The 24,339-nt window shown below is 31.6% G+C and overlaps 1 protein-coding gene across 2 annotated transcripts in view; it reads left to right on the top strand.

Annotated features, from left to right (window-relative positions):
* LOC145252654 (germinal-center associated nuclear protein-like) overlaps nucleotides 1-24,339 on the top strand; it is a 662,650-nt gene that overhangs the window by 171,479 nt on the left and 466,832 nt on the right. For both annotated transcript variants that reach the window (XM_080112417.1, XM_080112418.1), the window contains exons 21-22: nucleotides 5,883-6,044; nucleotides 15,025-15,151. In XM_080112417.1, coding sequence (XP_079968543.1) covers nucleotides 5,883-6,044; nucleotides 15,025-15,151 — 289 coding nt within the window. The remainder of the gene's footprint in view (nucleotides 1-5,882; nucleotides 6,045-15,024; nucleotides 15,152-24,339) is intronic.

The raw sequence follows: 24,339 nt of genomic DNA on the forward strand, positions 1-24,339 counted from the left end.
AATAGTTTCCCTGGAAAATGCTGCTGTCTTTTTATTTCAGACATTATCCTCCAGCTGTCAGTTCCAGTCTCCATGTTTCCATTGTTTTCGCCATAAAGTGTATAATTTTGTCAGATATTGTGTGCATCCTTAAGCATTCAATTATCAATACTTGGGAAATTTTGTGTGTCTTGTCACTTTCTGGCACTCCTTCTGTGGTTATTGAAGAAGTGGTAGATCTTTTCACAGTTAAAATGTTTTATATGGTTGGTAGGCAGGTAGTTAATGTGGAAATTATTATCATTACTTCCAATGAAGGTCACTTCAGCAGATAAAAACATTACCAGTACAAAGACAAACAAAAGCAACAAAAGAAATGCATACCAATGTAGGAGTTTTTTCTTTTAGAAAGTCGAAATATTTAGCAAAGTTGAAAAGAGTTTGTTCCCTTTGTTTGCAATTAAGGCTTACATTTTGTCATGTCTATTTTAAAATAAAAATCCTTTTGAATAGATTAGTTGAAATATCTGCAGACAAAGATAACTTATCTGAAATAATGTTTTGAGAGTGTTTTTATATTGCAGGGAATTTATTTCATCATTTTCCTGAATGAATAACCTGAAAAAAAAAATGTACGTAGTTCTTCATATAATAATGTTCTCAAAAGAAGCAAGACATTCGGTTAAAAAAAAAAAAAAAAACCCTCCCCGTTCCTTCTTTAAGTTAAGTCAGAATAGAAATATTCTTTTGTTTTGCCTTAGAAAAACTTCAGCTTGAGACATTTCCATTTTCTTCAGGTCTTAGAAGAAAATAACTAGTTATAGTGATAGACACTTCCAATTCAATATTTTCTAGTGAGAATATTTCCCACATGTCTTCTCTCCTGCAAGCTGGTATTTTTCTGATGTATTTAACTGCTACATCCTTGACGGATTTCTTGGATTTACTTGAAGTAGATTTCTTTCAGTGAGATACGAATTTGTCAGGTAACTTAGACGCAATCACTTCAACATTATAAACTTCACCAGGTAATTTAGATGAGTTCACTTCAACATTCTAATGTCCTGTTTAGACAGAATGAAGATAGCATGTCAACACATTACAAGTATCAAGTCCAAACTGCCAACTTTAGCTTGAATTTTATCACAAAATGCAGGAATATGCAGATCAGTCAACAGGCAGAAATTAGTCACATGACTAACAACATCAGTAGGAGTGAAGCAAACTCAAGAGAAAGGAAATAGAGCCCCCCCCCTAAACAATTTTTGGATTAACATGTTTTTTCCTTAGGTTATCCACTCTTGTATGTTAATTTCATTTATACATATTCCTAGGTTTTGTATTAGTCTTTCATTTAAAGCTGTGAATGTTTAAAACCACTATCTCATCATAGCCTGATATTTTAGTTTACCATTTTTGTCGCAAACATCTCTGGTTGGAGTTTTGTTGACATGTCACAAATTGCTCTATGAATATTTTATCTCTCAGATTTTTTCTCTTTTCCTTTTGGTAGCTATAATAATAGGTGGAATTTAAAAACAACAAATTAGCCATTATTTGCTTCTGGGGTTTTGTTTATTTTATTCAGCTATTTGCATGTAGTCTTGCACCACACCCTTGCAAAGAGCGATGGATCTGGGAAAAGATATTTGACTTTGACATCTTAAACCCAAAAGGAAGCAAACTTGATATCACTTCTTTGCAATGTGCTTCTTCCCTTGATGTAATATCTTGTGACGTAATCATAACTCTAGTCTGCTAACTTCTAATTAAATTTTCCAATACGCTGAATCTACGCTTACTCTAACCTTCTGTAGAAAATTACTATTCACAACATTATATTTAAACTCCCATCTCCGACCTTATTACATTTTACTTAAGGTTTCCTTCTATGTTTCTTTTAATTTTGGTTTCAGTTCCTTCAAATTTTTGAAGCCCTTCTTTCAGGCTAGCCATTTAGAATTTCTGTTTGGGGTCTTTATTATCATTATTGTTATTATTATAAGTCACAATAGTGTAATTTTTATCTCTCACATAACACAGCCGACATCCCAAGGGTTCTTTAAGTTAAATTTGGCGCAATTCTATCAAGTTTGAAGAAAAAATCTATTTACATGAAATTGACTTTTGCAAGTAGACATAAAAAGAATTGTTTATATTTAAGTTTTAAAATAAAAATAAAACTGCTAGAAAATACTATTTAGAACATGTTATAATTTCTTTTTTCTTTCACATAGACATGAATAAAAATTATCATAAAAAGGCGAAATACCTGTTTACTTCAAACTTATGTCTCTAAGCATATATAAATAAAAATTGTGAAATATATATGCAGATATTTGTATTTTTTTAGTTATACAAAATGTTTGGAAAGCTCTCTGGCGTCATCATCCATTACTTATTTTATTTCTTTTTCTGAGAACGGTTCATATTTGTATATTTATGATTCCTGTATTTCTGACCAGAATAATAAAATGAAACATTCTTGAAAAAAAAAAAAATCTTACTAGATTAAGGATGATTAAGTTAAGCAAGAAGAAATTCCATGGTGTATCATTACCATTCTTGATAATAAAAAAAAAAAGCTTCTATTAAAAAAGAAAAGAGAATTTCTTAAAACATTTTCAAGTAGAACCATGCAAAAGATTTTATTTAGAAATTACAAGAAGACATGAAAAAACAATGAAAATAATTTAAAAGACAAAGGAAGAATGAAAAAGTGAAGTTCATGAACAACCATTGATCATGCATTTTGTTAGATTTGGATGGAAAAAAAAATCAAAACAGTTTTTAAAAAAGTTTACCAGTTAAAGGGACCTTAAGTTCTAAACGATAAATTAGATGTGAAGAAAGTATATTTGGAATGTGAAGCTATTAAAGTTTGCCCATAAATTTTATTACCTTGATGATAGCATTGGAGAATAGGGAAGAACTGTTGCTGATGTGATTGTACTAATTAGGAGATAAAGTTCAGGGAACTTGTGCCATTACTAACTCCTGTCGAACAATGTAAATGTCTGGTATGTGTATGTAGTGATGTATGGAAGTGAAACCTGATATTATGTTTTATAAAGAGGAATAATATGAATGTGTAACAAGTCATAAAGATACATAGCATGACATGTTGATTTTTATCTTCATAAAGAGATATAAAAGTGGTATAAAACTATTCTGTTCAAGGAATTAATTTTACTTAACATGGAATGGGCAGTCTAGTGTATATCTCTCTCCATACAAAGTTAGGCATGTGTATACAGGATTATCCTCTAAACTAATGAATGGATCATGAATTTTGGAATATATATGCTAAGCAACATATTTTGTAAGAGACATAATAATAGATTATTGAATTATTGAATTTATATTCATTGTACACTTATTAAGCAATATGCCCTACAACTACAATATCTTATTAAAGCTTTCAATTTTAGTCATTTTCTAGAATTAAAATTATTTAATGGATTTTGATCAAAATTAGAATAAGGATTCTAAACATAAAGTTCAGTATCACAATATCTTTCTTTTAATCTTTTAAAGAGGATTTAAAAATGATGCAAAACTGTTCTGATCATAAAATTAAGTTTACCAATTTTAACAACCATAAGATTTAGTCATTTCCATTTGAAATAGATTATTTGCAGCTGTTTGTGTGTCTTGTTTGTTTTATTCTCACGATTTTAAACCTCTGATATGGATATGCTTCAAAAACACTAATAAGGGTAGGTGGGACATACTAAATTATGATAACAAACTTAACTCCTTGTTTCCTCTTTATGAGTAAGCAAAGGATCAGTTTTCAATATATGAGTATATTTATCAGTTTAGTTTTCAAGTCCTACTCTGTCTGAAACACTTTCCAGTGATTACATATTATTTGCTACAGCAAATTTAGACCACCCACGTAACTAAACTTTGCTAAAAGTTATTCAAGTTTTTAAAATGAATACACCTAAAGCACAAATTGTTCAGTGGGTTTTTGATGGTATGGACATGTTGAATGAAATTTATATGTTGGATAAACAGGTGTACACAAATCTCAGTTGAGGGTAAGCAAAGAAAAGGACATACTACTGAAGACTCAAAGAACAAGCAACAGGACATTAAAACCAAAGTAATTGATAGAATTTCATGAAGTTAATTTGTACTAGCCAACCTGCAACCTGTATCCGATGTGAAAAAGACACATTAATTAAAGAAGGGATACCATCAATAATATTCTATACACTTTACTATATTAATGGATGAAGGGACTTCTCTATCCTCAACCCTTGTGCATCAGTGGGAGCGGTCTCAGAGTGAGATAACCTGGATCCTTGAGTGGTGAGAATTGTAAGAAATAAAGCATCCTATCACACCCTAACAGCCATGTGTTGTGTTTTCCTCTAGTATTACTAACAAGATTTAATAAGAATAACAAGTAATTTTCAGGTTAACTTTGCCGTATTATTATTAATATCTATGCACTTTAGAATCTAACCATTCAGCATTATATAAACCAAAAACAAAATGAAATAACAAAAATAGAATCGATGCTATCATCCCCCTTAAATGCATTCTTCACAAACATATTGGATTTATTTCACATTATCCATTGAGATCATCTATTGATTTTGTTATAGAATATTTTCTTATTTCCATTTCTGTTGCAATTTTCAAGCCTTATACATAAATCACAAAGAATGAAAAAAGAGATAAAGTAAGAAAAGAGAGGAAGGTATGAAGAGACTTGCCACTTTTTCGCTATATCGTGTATGAGCAATTGTGCGAGTGTGTTGTTTTGCAAAATATTCTGCATATAATCTACATAAATGTGTTATGGCCGATTATTTGTACCTTCTGGCAATATGTTGAGGCCCTAACCTTTGGGCTAAACCTGCCTTTGCTGCTTCCATTTTATTCAATGCGAGATAACGACGTGCCGAGCATCGATAAGTCTTTAGCGGCAATAATGCACCATGCACAAAATGCTGTCAGCCTTAATATGCCGACGTTCATGCTGATAACGCTTTAATATAATTTTCGGTTTTCAGAATTGGTACTTGTGATCTCTGCGATAGAATCTGATTTTGTTGACTCCGTTAGAATCTGCTTTGAATAATGGTTTTAGTTTTGAGAGTGGAAACACTTTATGTGACTCTTTCATCTTCTTAGCACACAGACTGAAAAGTAGCAAAAGACAATACATTTCGTTGTCTGGCAAAGTTATTGGAAGGCATATGTTGGGTTATTAGATATTACCTGGCAATAATGTGTACTTGTTAAGATTATATATGATTTGCTAGTTGTACTGAGTTATACGCGTATGATTGACAAATTTTATCTTTAGGATCAACTGTAGTGTTCACATGAACGTAGGTTTCTTATTGATTAGTTATATGAAAAAAAGATTTAAAATTGAGATTTTCACTTGCTGAATGAACTTTCTCTCTTCCTTCCTTTTCACTCTTCCTCTATTCCTCCCTTTGCCTCTTTCTCTCTTCTCTTCACCTCTTCCTCTCTTCTCCCTCTACTTTTTTCTTTCCCCTCTACTTTTGTCTTTTCTCCTTCTACTTCAATTTTCCTCCTCTACTTATCTCCCCCTTCTACTTCTATCTTTTGCTCTTCCTCTTTCTAGCCCTCTCTTCTCCCTCTACTTCTCTCTTCTTTCATCCTACCTCTCTCTTCTCTTTCTCCTTTTCCCCTTTATCTCTTTTTTCATCTCTCTCCCCCTTTTTTTTATCTTATAAGCCCTTTTTATTTATTTTATTCCATATATTTATATTTTCTTTTGTATCACTGACTTTGAAGAATTCTCTAATTGTCTCTTGAAGCTTGAAAAAATGTGTTTTATTTTTGAATAATGCAATGATAAAAATTTACATTTATTGATTGCGATTTAATTATTTTTTTTTTTTTTTTTATAGCTGACAGGCAGTTTAAGGTGGCTTGCATCAAGAATACCAACACAACCTTTGCTTGAAAAGAAACGTTTTCGTGATTATGTGGAAGATTTTTTATCAGAAGAATTTTATAGTCGTGTGCTTTATAACCAGAAAATTCGTCAATCTGAAGGTTACTTACACCAGGTGAGTCTTTCATGTGAGTCAGCAAACCTTTGATGTTAACCTGTATCAAAACTAATGCAAAATTAATCTGGCAGAAATCTGTTTTTGATCCATGAGCCACTCAGTTTTTTTATGATCCACCTAATCAATCTAACTTTTATCTAAACTTTTATCATATATTTTCCAATTATTATTTATTATAAATGTAAGGAAAATATTCATTCTGTATCTAAGCATGTTTCTCATGGAAAATGTTAAAATTTACTTGTACCACTTGGTTAGATATCTAAAAAGAAACACTTTTGGATTCCAAAACAGGTAGGCAATTGGTTTCATTCTATGAAAGACTGAATTTGTTTGAATGTGGCACTATATACAGTGAAAATTCACATGAATAAAAATGCTTACAAGGAAAAGCATAAATTAGACTTTTCCGGGGGCGGGGGGCAGAGACAATAAATTAAATAAAATCTCTCTTGCAGGCATAAACAGGCACTTAGATATTTTAAAAATGCTTTTTGATAAATTTCGATTTCTTGAAATGCATACAGAGACATCTATATGGGTAAATAAATTATTATAAGGCTGAGATATGAGAAAGGAGTTACGTTTTCTAAAATCTCAAGAGTATGCAGAAAAGCAAAACATTTGAAAATGTTAAATGAAATTTCTTTACCTAAACAGAATATTGGAACACAAAAATATCAAAGCTTGAATTTGTTTGGTTGAAAACTTTTATCTTGTTTTAAATTTATTTAAGGAAACAAAACAAAATTTGCACACAATTTTGGTTCTATGCAAGAGATTTTGAAATTGAGTTTTCAGATTGTATGTGTACATGATTTGCTGAGTGTAGCTGATTCGATCTATTGTAGTTAGTATTTTCTTGCCTCCCCATTATGGCAGAAATGTGGGGAAAATCCAGCCTCCTATAAGGGGGAGTACTCTGGATAGGGATAAAAGCAAAAGTTGAAGGATCTCGAGAACATAACAAAAGGAAGGTAGTATCAAAACAAATCTGCTCTTAGTGAAAAGGCCAAGGAATGTTGCAGTCGTTTACTGACTAATATTTTTAGGAAAGACGTGGACCTGCAATTTTTCACCAGCTATGAATAAAATAGCAACTTATGTTCAATTGATTATATACGATGAATCAATAATATAAGGGATTGTGCATCAGCATTAAATAACTAGAAACGGTTTGATTTGTTGTAAACTAAACTTTTTGTATGAATTCACAAATAAATTAGTTTTAAAATGAAGATTCTTGACTTTAAAGATTTTTTTTAATGGTTGTTTTTATGAAAATGTTGTTGAAAATAACTTTTATGTTTCTTGTGTGTTATTTTGAAAGAACTGACCTGAGATTACGTTAGTTTGGAATTCAATCTCTAAAAGTTGTCAAACACATGCCAGCATGTAAAATGGATGTTTAAAGAATGAAATTGATGGTAGATGATTCCAGATTGTTCCACAATAATTTTGGTCCTTATCACAGTAGCCCTTTATACTTCAGTGGCTTTGTTTAGCGTGAATAATAATAATAAAAAGAATTGCTGGTGCTTAATTAACTGTTTTACTGTCTTAAATATTTATTTGCATTCAATAACTAAAAAAGGGTTGAAATGCCAAAAAGAAAATGAATCAATTATGAATTTTCTTGTCCAATCTTTAAATAAATAATTTCTGTTTTTACATCATATTTATCACTGTCATTTATGCACTAATAGTTTGGGGAAAGGTATGAACCTACGATTTCTTACAGCTGTGGGTAGGATACCAACTTGTGTTCCGTTGTATAAAATATCTCATTTCCAATAGGTATTGTTATGAGGTGCCTTTAATAAGTTTCCAGACTTTTCGTATGGACACTTTTATTGATAGTACATATATGAAACTCTAGGCCTCTTTGAAGTAATCTTCTCCGGCTGCAATGCACTTGTTATATTGTTCCAACAAATTATGGAAGGCCCATAGAAGTCCTTCTGTGTGAACGTGTCAATGACCCTTATCACAGCCTCTTTTATCTTTTCAATTGTCTGATAACAACAGCCTCTATGGTTTTCTTTGAATGTAGGGAATAACCAGGGAGCAATGGCTAGATGATAGGGAAGGTGAGGAACTGTCTTGATGCTCCTTTTGGTCAAATAGTCTGTGACAAGGATGGAGTTATGGATTGGTGCATTCGTGCAAATCTTCCCCATCTTTAGTTCTTTGCGAATAGTTGTGAGCACAGTTCCCACACTGACATCAAACTGTTCACTTATTGTCTATATAGACATACGACGGTCCTTATCCATGAAATTCTTTATTTGGCCAATCAACTCTGATGTTCTGACTTTTTTACTCCTCCCACACATCTTATTATCCTTCACAGACTCCCTGTCTTCTTTGAATCTCTTATGCCACTCTAAAGCTTATGCTTGATTTATACAAAATGGTCCACAAGCAGTCTGGAGCATTCCGTATATTTCTGTGGCATTTTCTTCAAATTTAAAACAGAATTTTATTGCATATTGTTCTTCTAAAATGTCCTCATGTCCAGATTACATTTTGGAAATTCACCAGCTGTGACAATCAGGCTTTAGTAGGGTGTATTCCAATCCCTTCTGTAGCTGTTCATTTGAACCTGAAATCATAAAAATTGGTCATTCATCTCATAAGATGTATAGCAATAAGATAATAAATTTTAAGAGTCTCTGACAATTTTAAATGCCCGTACGAACAAGGCACCTCCTACATAGTACAAAACTGTTTGCACAAAAGATCAACACCATTAAACCATTCAATTACTGTATCCAGGAGCTCATCAACAAAGTAGAATTTGACCCTAATCACATACACCAATCAATCATTTCCAGAACTCCACCTTAGCAATTGAAAAAACTGTTGTGTATATGTGATTTAGCAACAACTTCAAACAACAAATCAAACCCAATTACATTTCCAGATGAATTTTGAAATACAAAAACCATCATCCCAACTATATATATATATATAGATCCAATGATTCAGATAGTGAGATTTACTGTTATCTTAAACCATACAAAAATGCAGATGCAATTACCTGACAAAGCATAAATATCCAATGCAGAAGCCTCAGCTAGCTCTAGAAATAACAACAAATAGCAGGACTGATAAATTCATCTTTTTGTAAGTACTCCCTAACGTTAAAAAACGAAAATATGGTTACAGTCCTAATCAATAAATTATGAAACAAAATCTATTTCTTACAAGAAACACTAAAATGATGATATGCTGGTAAAACAACAAAAGAATCGGCATGATGCTTTCCAACACAAAGATCCTTTACACTGATGTTTAACCTACTCTAAACAAGACTATCAAAAATGTCAATGATCTTGGAGTGAATGTCAAGGTACCAAATTGCACAGAATTTGACCAACTATTAGCGAATGTGACGTAGATTACAGAAAGGCTAGGAAAGAAGAGTTGGTACCAACCAGACTCTACAGAGGACAGACATACACATATTACTAACAAGCTTTTATTAAAAAATGAATATTTCACAGTGTATCCCAGGCCACAATTAGTCATATGCTAACAACTGTTAGAATCTCAAACAAAACCAAAGAAAATACTAAGAAAAACACCATAATTCAAATAACCTTAAAGATCTGTTCGAAAACCTGAGCAACATTTTAAACTTTAACGAAATTGGATTTTCCAAGGTAAAATTGACTTGAAACTATTTTTCTAACAAAAAAATCCTATAAATGTAAATGTATCCTACAACTGAATGAATCATTGAGGTTGATATGCTCTAAGCCAAACCAACTAAATAGGTATTGCTTTAACATTAAATGACACAAAAGGTTTGAATTGCCATTAGATAGTAAAGAAACTGAATAAATTCATCTTTCATTTCTTATCTTTATACTTTTTAAATAATGTTTTGTTATGAAAAATATCATGCCAGTTGATTGATGTCTATTGTCAAACATCTCATTTAAATACACTTTTCTGAGGAAAATGTGAAATATGTAAATTCTTGAGGATTATTTATTGGCTGTTGAAATTTAAAAGAAAGATTTTATTGTCAATTATTTTTAAGGTTTGAGACATTTAACAAAAAGAACCTGTATAATTTGTTTATTAATCTTTTAGAAACCAATTTTAAAAATAAATCATTATTTTAAAAACCTATCCAAAAAATTGCAGTGTTTCTTGGGAGCAATAAATTTAAAGTTTAGAATTTATTTAATTTTTCTTTCTTTTTTTAGTAAAAATGTTTGATGACCTTTAGTATAATTGGCATGTTTATTTTCTTTGTCAGTGGCTATATTTGGAAAATAATCTTTCAAATTTCTTTGAAAATTTATTGCCTCTGTCTAAAATATTTCCTTTGTTTCTAAATGTTCACATTTTAAAGATCTCTTATCAAGAAAATGAAAAAAAAAGAAAATGCAAATTCATAAGGATTCTTATGAGATGCTGTAATATTAATAAGGTTTTATTGAGTTAGTCATTTGCTCTTACGGTTTGTGACATTTAATAATATGTATTTATAGATTTAATGTTTATTATTACATATTACAATATTGTTTTATATTTATTTTAATATTTATTATTACATATTATTACAATATTGTTTCATGTTTATTTTAATATTTATTATTACATATTATTACGACATTTGTTCATATTTATTTTAATATTTATTATTACATATTATTACTATATTTGTTCATATTTATTTTAATATTTATTATTGCATATTATTACGACATTTGTTCATATTTATTTTAATATTTATTATTACATATTATTACGACATTGTTTCATATTTATTTTAATATTTATTATTACATATTATTACGATATTTGTTCATATTTATTTTAATATTTATTATTACATATTATTACGACATTTGTTCATATTTATTTTTAATATTTATTATTACATATTACGACATTTGTTCATATTTATTTTTAATATTTACTAGCATGGGTACCCGGCGTTGCCCGGGTGTTTTGAGGTGTGTGTTGAACAAAAAAAAAATGTGTAGTAGGAAGGCAGATTGAACCTGTACCGCGAAGGAGGGAAAGAATGTGAAAAAAAATATGACGTCTTTGCTGTTACGAGACCACCGCCAAACTGGAAGTGATGTAGGTTTAAATTAAGGCTAGACAATCGAAAAGAGAGGATGACTTTCGAAAATATTGGCGAAAAGGCAATCCCTCCCTGTAGAAATGTGCCCAGTTGAGGATGAAGAAAGTAATGTTTTTAGCCAATTTTTCGGTATGTGTCGTCTGAAGGGTCGAGCTTCAAAAAAATACTGATCTTGTGAAAATCCGTTGCCTCTGTTGAAAGTTTTAGGCAGACCTGCAAACATACATACATAGATTTATATATTTGTAGCTAAAATTTTCAACCCAAACTGATTAAAAAGCTTATCCTATCTCTGAATACCCTTTATGTAAAATTTCAAATGTTTAGATCAGAAATTGTCTGAGTAATTTGGTAGAGACCGCAGAGGTCAAATTTTTAAAAAATTTGACCCCTATTATGACCCCTTAACATTTATTGTTTTGGGCTCAAATCAAGTTATTAAGTTAGATCCATGTCCAAGAAACCTATATCTAAAATTTCAAGTGTTTAGACCCAAAATTGTCGGAGGAGTGTGGTAGAGTTTTCAAAGGTGAAATCGTTGAACTTTGACACCTTAACAGCCAAATTTCTGGCCGAAAACCAATTAGAAAGATTTTCCCAAATCTCACTACCCTGTATATCAAATTACGAGTCTGTAGACTGAAAGTTGACCGAGTTATTGTGTAAGGAAATGTACACAGACACACAGATACGTTCACTTTTATGGATAAATAGATAGATAGATTAAACAAAAATATGTACGTATACATAAATATATATGGAAACAATTTTGTGTTTCCTGTAAACTTTTTATGCAAATATTATGCAAGTATAAATCATGTAGAATATCTGCATGAATATAATTACACGTAATAGTTAACTAAAGATAATCGAAAAACTAATAGGGAATTAATTAACATGAATGTTTAAAAGAATATGCAAATTAGCTAGATCTTTTGCTAGTGAATGCAATTCCATAACCTATGTATAAGAAAATTGTATTTTATTTTTAAATAAATAGAAAAGAGGGTTTTTAATTTGAATATCAATACACACAAAAGAAAAACGAATTTATAGGAGTATAGACTAGCATTTTAGCCCGGCGTTGCCCGGGTGTTTGGATGTGTATGTTGAGCAAAAAAAGAAAAAAAGTGGTAATAGGAAGGCAGGCTCGAACCCGTACCGCAAAGGAGGAAAAAAACCTGACGTCTATGCTGTTACGACCACTGCCAAACAGAGAGTGACATTTTTTAATATTAAGGCTAGATACTCGAAAGGAGAGGATGACGTTAAAAAATACAATATTGTTTCATTTATTTTAATATTTATTATTACATATTATGATATTTGTTCATATTTATTTTAATATTTATTATTACATATTATTATGATATTTGTTCATATTTATTTTAATATTATTACATATTATTACTATATTATTTTTCAATTAATCATTCTCATACTGTGTTAAATTCTATACTAGGTCTGTTTAGTAGGTGATCGTCATTCAGCATATACACTGTTTCTTTGTCGTCTTACTCTACATCTTTGTTTATATGAGTTTATGAGTGAACAAAAACAACAAAAAGAACACTGATTCCAACCACGGTTCTTACAAGATTGATTGACCTCTGACTCCACACTCAAAAGATAAATAGCAGGCTGACTTTGAAGTCAATTTTAATGACATAACTCCTGCAAAAGTTGCTAACTTTTGATTCCAGTTCCCTATCCCTAATTGTGATTATAATAATCAATATTAGAATACCAGTCTAAACATAAATTATAATTATTCATTTAAATTTTTTAGACGTTTTTATGCACTTCTAACAAACTATAATTAACCAGTTGGAGGTAGAATCAGCTACTTTTTGCTGGAGTTGGAACATTATTTTATTAGTTTGTGGCTGTGTATGTGATTATATTTAAAGGGGATACAATTTAATTGGTAGTTAAATGATGAACATTTTGCAGTATCAAGATTGAATTGCTTTAGATAACTTTTGGTAAAAATTAATGTATCAATAAAAGTTTTGAACTGAGAACGTCTGACAGTTTTCAACACAGCAGCATGATTCCTTGCATTTATTAAAGGGCCCAAGCATGTCTCAGTATTATAAAACTATCTTGAAATGGGTTCTCAAGCAAATGTGTGTCTGTGTTTGCATATAATGAATGAATATGAAAGTTTTTAATATTTACCTTTTACAAGTATCAGTGTAATATAATTAACAGTTATTAAATTTAAACAATCTCTAGAAAGAATAAATAAAAATAAATAAAACTTTTTATATCACATTCCTCAAAAATTTCAAAATGCTTCAAACTGAATAAAGTAGGAGAGAGAATTAATGTTGAATATTAAATGTTAAAAAAAATAAAAACAAACTATAATGCATACTTAACTTTATCTTAATCTACATGAATTTGAAATCATCCAACGGTAAGAATAGTTTTACAAATTTTATAAAACTGGATGAATAGCCAATGTAAATGAGAGAGACTTATTGGATAAAAGAAAATTTGTTCCAGTAACAATTTTATAAATTGCTGAATTTGGTAAATAGTAATATTTTTTAAATTTAATTTATATACTTGTTTGTCTACACAGAAAATTAAAGGTGATTTAATATTTTACTTCTAAATTATAATAAAATAATTAAATTTTTAAAAAGTAATAAAAAAAAGTCCAATGAAGACAACTTAATAAAATATCTTAAGCATTCAGGATTAATTTATAACAATTTTAATTCAAATAAAAAAATAATGTCTATAGTTTTGCCTATGATTTTTACTTATACTGTACATATAGCAGATATTAGATGATTGAACTATTTTCAAGTATTAAAGTTAGTGTCGGTCAAACAACAGAACACCGTAACATAATAATAGTGAATAAAAACATGATGCCAAATCAGTAACATGATTGTTTTATTAAAGATTTTTTGCCTAAAATAAGAATTCTCAAAATGCTTTATTTAATATTTAATTTTATTTTTAATTTTAAAGTTGAATTAAATATTATATATATATATAATTTACTTATTAAAATGTGTTTTTATTATTCTAAATGGAAATCACTTTCATGCAGTGCTCTCTGACCACAAAGTCCAATCTCTGAGAGGCATACACCTTGAAACAAAACTTTGTACTAAATCCACATCTATCAAGTTCTCGTCTGCACCATTCTATTGTATTTCTACAAAACCTGGCCAATGCAAGCAAACAACCTTGAAAGCATGAGTTATCCAGTCACTGCTGTTTACGTTGCATCTTTGTATTCGCTGGCAAGAGTTCATCTCAAATGCTGTTATTCATTCTTGCTACAACCTATCCTCTCTGTCGCAAGCTCTCCTCTTGATCCTTGTTCGCTTGTTCAGTCATGCTCTTCATCAGTGTCGCAAGAAAACAAGGCAGAAGTTAACTTAAAACCTCGTTCAGCATGATAAAACAGGATACTGAGCTGATCCTGGGTCTTCTTCTCTATGGGGTTTATCGCTGGAACTATGATTGGCTAACATTTGTATTCACTATTGTGATGGATCATGGCATCTGGTCAGCTTTCATTCGAAATATGGTAAATTCTCTGGATGGAGCTGACCCAATTGCTTCATGATGAGTGCTGAAACAAAAACAAGTATACACCATGATGGATTTTGTCAAATAAAATGTCATGTTTTAGTGCTGTTGATAATGTTGTGCTCTTCTATTTCTTTGATCTTCCTCATTTTCGGTTTTTTTTTATGAGTTAAATTGTTTTTGTATGTGATGAACTCACTTTTGATTAACCATTGCCACCAAAAAGTAGTGTTGAGGAAAGTTTTCCCAACTGGTAGGTCTGCATGTACGTATTAATGGCACAAATTTTTGTCTTTCTTTTAAACACAGTCACCTCATGTGCTGATTGATTTGTATAACTCTCTGATTGACCATCTCACGGCCTGCGCAACTGACAAAGAATTGCTAAAATATTCCTGGCCTGTCACAGAATTTCAAACCGACAATGATTGTTATGGTAAGTAAGAACACTCATCTCCTTTTTCGTTTGTGGTTTTGTATTTGTCATGCTTTTGTGTTCAGATAAGTGTGTTGTGGATCCAGTAAAAATGGTTCAACACAAAACAATCATAAAGGAAAGAAAAAGGAAAATTGTAACATGATTTTCCCTTATTGTATTTTTTTTTTTTTGTGGGGGAAATTGGGAGAGACAGTTTGTTGGTCATGCATGACGTTGCTTCTTATAATTATGTGTCATGGAATCAATGTTTTTGTTGAGGTGTTATGTTGTGAGTGTTATTTTTGAAGTACCAAATATGTGAGTATGTTTCGTTGTTCTTATTTAGATGATGACTTATATATTTGTTATTGTTCATGTTAGTAAGAGTCTTAGTGTGTTATCGAGACAGTCTTAGGAGTGCTCATGTGTTGAGTGTTCATATGTCTTAAGATGTTCATGTTTGTGGAGATAGCATATTGGAGACATAAACAGAGTATATATAAAGAGAGAGACAGTTCTGTATATATATAATAGACAGTGTACATGTTACTACAAGAGAACCAAGCCTGTAATTCAACTAGAAGGAGATTTTTGAATATCTTGATAGATAGACTGAGAGATAGTTTGACATTACGTTTGACAGTTGTACATATAATATAAACACGTTACCTTTCTCGTTGTAATGATGAGCACAGAAAGATGGCAGTTATAAAAAACATGATGATCATTTATTCTTCGACCGGTCGGAATGATTCTGTATTTCAGGGATTCAAAGCTTTACATGGTTATCTCTAAAAACCTCTCGCTTCCTAGAGGGTTCTTTGACTTGAACAGAGAATCGGTCTGATCTCCTCTCTTCTCTGACTGATCTGACCCCCCCCTCGCTTCTTCTCTCTGACTGATCCTGATTCTCACTTATCTAACTAAATCATAACTCATGACGTCATCACATGACCGAGCACGTGTATATGAGACCCATGGCATGAATCCTTCTCTAACCTAATTTTACGTAACTCACTTTACAATAACATTTTCCATTATCTTTGTTTCATAAAGGAATTTAGCCTATTTGTTAATTCTGTAACACAAATTTCTATTATGTTTTCTTTCTAAGAATGTAAATAGATTCCATCCAAATTGTATTATTAAATATTTTAACAGAATCAACAATTTAACTGGATATTCCATTTATAATAACATTCTGTGTTTATTTTAACTTATGATTGGAATTCTCAATTCTAGCTTCGCAAGTTCGAATCCTTGACTATCATATTTCATATTTACATTTAACTAATTTCCTATTTTTTTACTTACATGAAAAGGGGACAGCCCTTATGTAACAGAGGATGCCATATTACATAAGACTGAAAAGAAACACTTCATTCACATTATTGAATTCTCCTTGCATTTTCCGAATTATCTTCTTCCATATTAATTTATTTATTACATACTATTATTCTCATTTTTATTAGTTGTTGTTTCACAACGTTTCAGCCAACTATTCCTCTGGCCTTCGTCAGGTGGTAACCGCGACAGATAGGAACTTTGAATCTCCTAACTGCATTCTCAGCAATCACTGCCATCCATAGTTGTTGTCGTCTCACCACGTTTTGGCCAAGTAAACCTCTGGCCGGCTTTGGGTAGGATTGAAACCGATATTTTCAGACAATCATCATCTGGAACCGTAGAGATTCAACGTCTCTATCAACTGTGCCACGGGCCAAAAAATGTGGTGAGACGACAACAATTATGGATGGCAGTGATTGCTGAGAATGCAGTTAGGAGATTCGAAGTTCCTATCCCGTTGCGGTTACCACCTGACGAAGGCCAGAGGAATAGCTGGCCGAAACGTCGTGAAACAACAACTAATAAAGATGAGAATAATAGTCCGCAATAAATAAATTAATAAATAATACTCATCTTGATAATGAATTCCAATTAAAATAATATATATCTTCTTCCATATCCTTGTCACAAATGAAGACTCAAAAACATAGAAGGAATTTTTTTTTTGTTATTGGTAGTCTGCTGACATTACCTTACTCTCGCACTTGTCTCTTTTGTTGGCCCCACCTATAAAATTGAACAAACAAGAGATCCTGAAGAGTTGACGAAAATCTTTGCTCTGCCATTTTTCAGTTTCTGATAGTATTTTTCACAATTGCTTTTGTTTCTATGAATTTCCTTTTCATTTAACTGATCAGTCACAATTTAAATTCCAAAACTGCTTTCAAACCACATTCTGATGGTAATCTACATTCTATCAGTAGATTTTTGAAGCTGCAGTTCTCATCAATGCGATAGCTATTACAAATTATCATTATTGGTTCCCCCCGGCAAAGGAGGGATTGGACCTAGTAATTCACTCCCATTTGTCAGTTCATTTGTTCGCACTTTTCTCAATAACCACGCCTTGGATTTTTTTGAAATTTTGCACAAACATTAGTTATGGTAAAAGTAAATTTTTGCCAGAACGGATAACTCTTGTTGTCCCCCTAGGAGGCATTATAGGGGTAAAATTGCCTCCAAATTGTTCATCTGTTCATTTTTTGCACTTTTCTCAATAACCACTTGTTGAATGTTTTTGAAATTTTGCACAAACATTAGTCATGGTGAAAATAAATTTGTCCACTCATGGAGGAAGACCCTGCATGCTCGGCTTGTTATGATTTGTATTACCACCATCTTCTCCAATCCCCTGAAAGGCAATCATGTTACACAATGATCATACATTAACATAACAAACAATATTTATTTACAAGAAAGAAGGCGTTTGTAGGTGTGTGCATAGTGGTGTACATTTCTGTATTAAAAGTTCAATTACAAGATAATAATTGAGCAGGCAATTAACTAAATGTGTTTAAAAGTTCAATTACAAGATACTAATTGAGCAGGCAATTAACTAAATGTGTTTAAAAGTTCAATTACAAGATAATAATTGAGCAGGCAATTAACTGTGTTTAAAAGTTCAATTACAAGATAATAATTGAGCAGGCAATTAACTAAATGTGTTTAAAAGTTCAATTACAAGATAATAATTGAGCAGGCAATTAACTAAATGTGTTTAAGGGATGTAACTTCATCTACCAGGGAGGAGGAGGAGGAGGAGGAGGAGGAGGAGGGAGGCAGGCAAACTACAATCTTTTATATTTATATCAATTGTTGTATAAATTTTCTCAAAATATGTTTTGGATTCATTTAGAGACATTTATTAGTTGTCTGATTTTAATATTGACATTGCTGTCATTATCCATGTACACACAGATTTGATTCAAAACAGACTATTATTGACATGCAATTTTTGCCATCTATAATATAAATCTCACCTGTCTGTTTAAATGTATGTATGTTTGTATATTTTGCAAAAACTTTTGACAGAGGTGATGGATTTTCATGAGAAAGGTTCGGATGACAAATATCGAAAAATTAGCCAAAAACATTAATTCCTTCACCCTCAGCTGGGCACTTTTCTACAAGGAAGTATTGATTTTTTTCACAAATATTTTCAAAAGTCATTGCCTCTTTTTGATTATCTAGCCTTAATTTAAACATACGTTACTCGTGGATTGGTGACGGGCGCAACAGCTAATGCATCACATTTTTTTTCACTTTCTTTTCCTCCTTCGCAGAACGGGTTCGAGCCTGTCTGTCTACTACCACTTTTTTGCACTCGCAATTTTTTTTTTTTTTTTTTGTTCAACCAACGTCCTTACACATACCTCCACTTTCTTTTCTGCCTTCATGTCACGGCTTGAAGCCTGCCTACTACAACTTTTTTTTTTTTTTTTTTGCTCAACACACACCTACAAACACCCGGGCAACGCCGGGCACCCAGGCTAGTATATGTATATAAAGCTATCTTTATTAAAACTCAATAACCTACAATAAGTAAATTATATATGAAACTAGTAGCAATATTTTAAAATGTTTGATATAAATTAGAATTTATTTGATGACACTAATTGTGATACCCTGGAAATCAAATTATAAAACAACTTTTGAAAGTACACCAGTTGTTTTGATGTTTAAAGACCGCATATAAGCTGCTCTCAACTGGTGTTTTCTCCAGCTTCTTACTCATTGACTTTTTTGTTTTTGTCATCTGAAGATGATTTGATGAAGATTTGAATGTTTTAATATGTAACAAGAAAGATTATTAGGAAAATTGAACAAATAAAAAAGGTATAATCAAGCACTGAATTCTCAAATGTATAGCAATGCTTTTTTACATGAAAGAATGGTACCTAAATATACAATATATATATTCAAGCAAGCATTGTTAAACATAACAGAATTTCTCAGCTTGATTATAATTTTGTAAAATTTTTTTCAGTTTTTTCTAAAAATTTTGTTTGTGCTAAAATCAAAAAAAAAAAAAAAAAAATTAAATATTCTATATGTACCACAAGCAGTTTTGATTCTTTGTTGAATCATCTTCAGGTGTTAAAAATAGATGATCACTAAAATTAGATACGTCAAAAGAACAAACTGAAGTTCAAAAATAATTTTTTTTGGATTTTAACTCAAAAAAGATAAGAAAAATAATAAAATATAATAAAGCTATGAATTCTGTCACATTTAAAAATGATTGCTTACATACAAGAATGCTGCATTTAATTTATATGTATATATGCTAGCAGGTTGTTCGGTTGTAAAATACACTTAAACATGATATTTTAATTTATACAGATTTCATATTTATAATTGTACAACCACTACTCTATTGATTATTATATTGTTCCCAATATATAATCATGATTTAAAAAAAAATGTGATTTGGGTGCCATCAGCTAGAATTGAAACCAGAACATTTAGTGCTTCAGCTTATTTGTTACTATCTCAGCTAACAGCAGATGGATATGAAAACTTTAAAAATTAACCAACTTTAGCATATATATGTATATTTGCGCATGTGTAGAGAGGGCATTTTAATTCGACTTACACCTGTCAAATTCCAATTTTTTCAAGTTTGACCCCGTAGCAGATAGTTTTACCGACTAAAATCAAAACTTCTGAATCCCTTATATATCAAGTTTCAAGTCTGTAGACCAAAAATTGACAGAGTAGTTTCATAGAAACTATTCCTCACACAAAGTCATAGTACTGTTTGGCTGTATCATGGCTCATTAGTGCAGCTAGACCAGCACTTTTCCCTAGCCAGGGATTGAACCTACAACTATCGAGTTGACAGTTGGCAGTTCTAACCTCTGGCCCATGGGATAAGTGCCTGCAAATAATCTCCTCGAATGTCCATTTAAATAAACACTCGCCCACTGCTTTTGCAGTGCTCGAGCTGCTTGTTTATTTACAAACAGCAAGCCTTGCATGAATGCCAATTAAGTAGCAAGTGTGATACATTTACAGCAGTGCTCTACTCAAGGAGGGGGGCTTAAAATATAGTTATCCACATACAGTACTGTTTCGCTGTATCACAGTCCATCAGTGTGGCTAGACCAACAGCTTTCTCTAGCCAGGGATTGAACCAACAACTATCAGGTTGACAGTCGGCAGCATGTTGACCAACAATGGCTGGTTGTAAAATACACTTAAATATATTTTAATTCATACAAATTTTGTATTATTTATAGAGCCAATTCTCTATTGATTATTATATTGTACCCAATATATAGTAGTGATTTCAAAAGTTAAAAAAGAAATAAATAGAAATATGATTTGGATGCCATCAGTTAGAATCAAAATCAAAACTTAGCTCTCTAGCATTATTCATTACCACATGAGCTAAGTCCATATGCATATAAAAACTTGATAAAATAATATTGTTAAAAGTATAAATGTATATTTGTGTCTACGTAGAGGTAACACATTTAGTTGACTTACATCTTCCAAGTTTCAATTTTTTTCAATTTTGACCCCATAGCAGCTATTTTTATCAGCTAAAAAACAAATTGAAGTTATCCCCTTGTACATAAAATTTCATCTCTGTAGACCAAAAATTGACAAAGTAGTTTTCTGGAGACTATTCTACACATAGACAATCAAGGTTACTTATATATATATATATATATATATATATATATATATATATATATATATATATATATATATATATATACTGATGTTTATGGAAAAAATAATCTATATTGCCAGAATAATTATTTTCAAAAACAAATTAGGGTGAATTACATTTTTTTTAGTGTAAAGAATATGCTGTAAAAATAAAAAGGAAACAATCATTAGTCAGAATCAAATATCTATTTGTCAGATATATAGCGATTTGGTTCTAACATGGGAAATCCGACAAGATAATTTTATGTATTAGATAGGAAAAGATGAACTATGGCTTTTACTGATTCTGATTATTGTTTATTCTGACTAGTATCTTTGTCAACATTGGTATTGGTCCCCTGATTTATCGGAGAGGAACCTATGTTTTCAGTGGCGTCTGTTAGTCCGGACAATTGCCAGATAACTGCCAATTAGTTTTTCCTGAAATTTTGCCACAAATTGTATTTCATTAAATGGATATGCACAGTAAAAAAATTTTTTTGTGAAAATTCCTGAGGGACTCAACAGAGGTCAAAAATACCCCCAAAATGACTAAAAATGACATGTTTTGCCCCATAACTTTTGATCCATCCATTAGATTTTTCTGAAACTTGGCTAAAATGTGGAGCCCATTGTTCTTAATATAAATCCAGTATGGGTGACCCTGGCAAAATTCTGGTTTGCATTCACAAGGGCTTTCAGTGCTAAACATGCCCCTTTTTGTGGCTCTTTTTTCATATTTCTCAACAAAAACTTATTATGTCTGACTATAAAGTGGTTTTCCATGGTGCTTCATTCAAATATCCATGTCTTAAGGCATGAAACTGCACCGTTTGTCCATTTTCACTGGGACTCAGCATTCCTAGGAGCTCAAAATAGATTACAAAGGCCCCCAAATTGCAAAAGACTCTTTTCACCCCATAACTTTTGCCCCATCCATTAGATTTTTCTGAAACTTGGCAAAAATGTGAAGGCAACGTTGACCCTTCACACTTCTCACATTCATCATTTCTTCACTATGTTTCGTGACGTCATCTCATATGCGGCACCAGAGGGGGACCATGCATGCGCTGCCTGTTTATATTTCTACTGTGTTTCAGATGATGTGCTCGCCGACCTCATTTACAGTGATGCTTTTCCTCAACTTAAATATAATTGTCGTTGATTATTTATGTATGATGATTTTAGTGGTTCAGTCATAGTGATCATATTCAGTTTAGCATCCATTTTACATGCTGGCACGTGTTAGAGAGTTTTTTAGGAAATGACTTTCAAAATAATCTATCTCTGGTCATGTCTTTATTTATCTTTCGCTCAAATCCATCATCATTTCCGTGTTTTCCTTGACCTTCCCTTCTAAACTGAATCTGATACCTCAACTCTTCTTCATTTATTAACCCAAAGCTCTTATCCATTCTTTCAACCTGGCCATACTATCAAAGTCTCCTGTCTTGCATACATCTTTCTATACCATTCCAGATTTAATCTTCCTCTGAACTTCTGATTCAACACTCGCATTACACATCCATGATGTTATTCTCATATCATTTCTCCATGCAACGTCCTTAACCTTTATTCGCCAAAATTAATTTTCATGCATCATTACCGTACTGCATACACATGCCTGATAAACTCTTCCTTTTGTTGACAGTGGTAACACTCTGCTGGTTAGTGATGGCAGAAGTTTCCTCCACTTCTAACTCTTGCAGTCACACTAGCAACAACTTCTCCCTATTCTCAAATCCTATCATCAAGGGGACAAAATGTCTGGATAACTCCAATAGCTTCGGCGTTCAGATATACTTTCATCATATCTGTAAGTTGAGATATGATAACCAGTTTGTATACTATAATATCCAAATTGGTTATTATATCTCAACGTACTAGTAATATACCTAAAAACAACCTTAGATATACATTTACAGAACATGTCATAGATTTTTGGCTTATAGTTTTCATGTGTAGAACTATCACATTTTCTTTATTTTTTTATTATTCATTGCAATATCACTACTGTGATTTGTTATCTTTATTTTTTTTTTGTCTACATGTCATATGAGTACACCCTAAATGACTGTCTAATTTTCCTGTATGTAATGAAATGATGGAATAAATAAAATAATATCTGCTTAAATCCAGGATAAGTTCACTGCTAATTGGCAGAAATCTGCTTTTTCTGAAATAGGAAAAAGTTAATTTCTACCAACAATGTTAAAGGCCTAATGTATCTGTTTTATTTCTGCTTTCTATTTTGCTCAGATATGCTGTTATTTTTCTCTCTTATTAACTTGCCTTTTCCGTTCTTGCCAATTATAAAGCCTTACTTGTAGAGTAGATGATATTTGTCAACTTTCTTTGAAAATCAAACTTAATTTGCAATAGGAGTGAGTCAATTATATGTGGCTCGGACTTTGATTTCAAACGATTTTCAATGTTTCCTTAAAAATCAATTTTGCCAAGTTTTTTTTAAAACAAATGTAGACTATTTTTTAGTAGGAGCTTAATGCTTTTAGCTGCTTCAGTCTTATTCAACTTGTTGTCTTTCTCCTAATTTTTACTCCCTTACAAAAAGCTGATTAGAATTAGTTTTATTGACTCAATTACATCTGATGAATGAATCAGAACAGATTCTCACTATTCTGTATACTAGTTACGTCACAGTCGAATTGAGACACTTGGATCAATGCAGCACCTTTCTCATCTACTAATACCATTCTAATGACATTGAGCTTTATCAATACAAGATGATAATCATTTGGAAATACCAGGTGCTGTATGTGGGAGGACATTGACACTGCTCTGCAAAAAGTAACATTATTAAAATCATTTCACCTGCATGTGACTATGGAATGCTTGTGAATTTAATATTCATTAGAAACTTTCTCCTTTGGAGAAAACTGGCTCAACTTGCCCAGAGTATGTGTTACACTAAGACAGGAGGACCCTTTCAGGCGATGAATACACTTGGAATAGCGTTTACTCACCTAATTTTAGTCATAGACTAAAATTAGGTGAGTGTCAAAAATGCAGATGCTGAGCTTCTATTGACAAGTTTGATCTGCATCTACACTCCTGGAAAACAACTGGCCCCAGTCAGAGTGCCGGTTGGTTGGTTGTTTTGTTTTACGGCATATCAACCCTTTTCAGGTTATTTAATGCCGAATCTGGTGATTTTGAAGAACGATTTTTTAATATAGTAT

The sequence above is a fragment of the Euprymna scolopes genome, chromosome 29 (genome assembly GCF_053919585.1).
Source record: "Euprymna scolopes isolate OS-2025 chromosome 29, ASM5391958v1, whole genome shotgun sequence".
NCBI lineage: Eukaryota > Metazoa > Mollusca > Cephalopoda > Sepiida > Sepiolidae > Euprymna > Euprymna scolopes.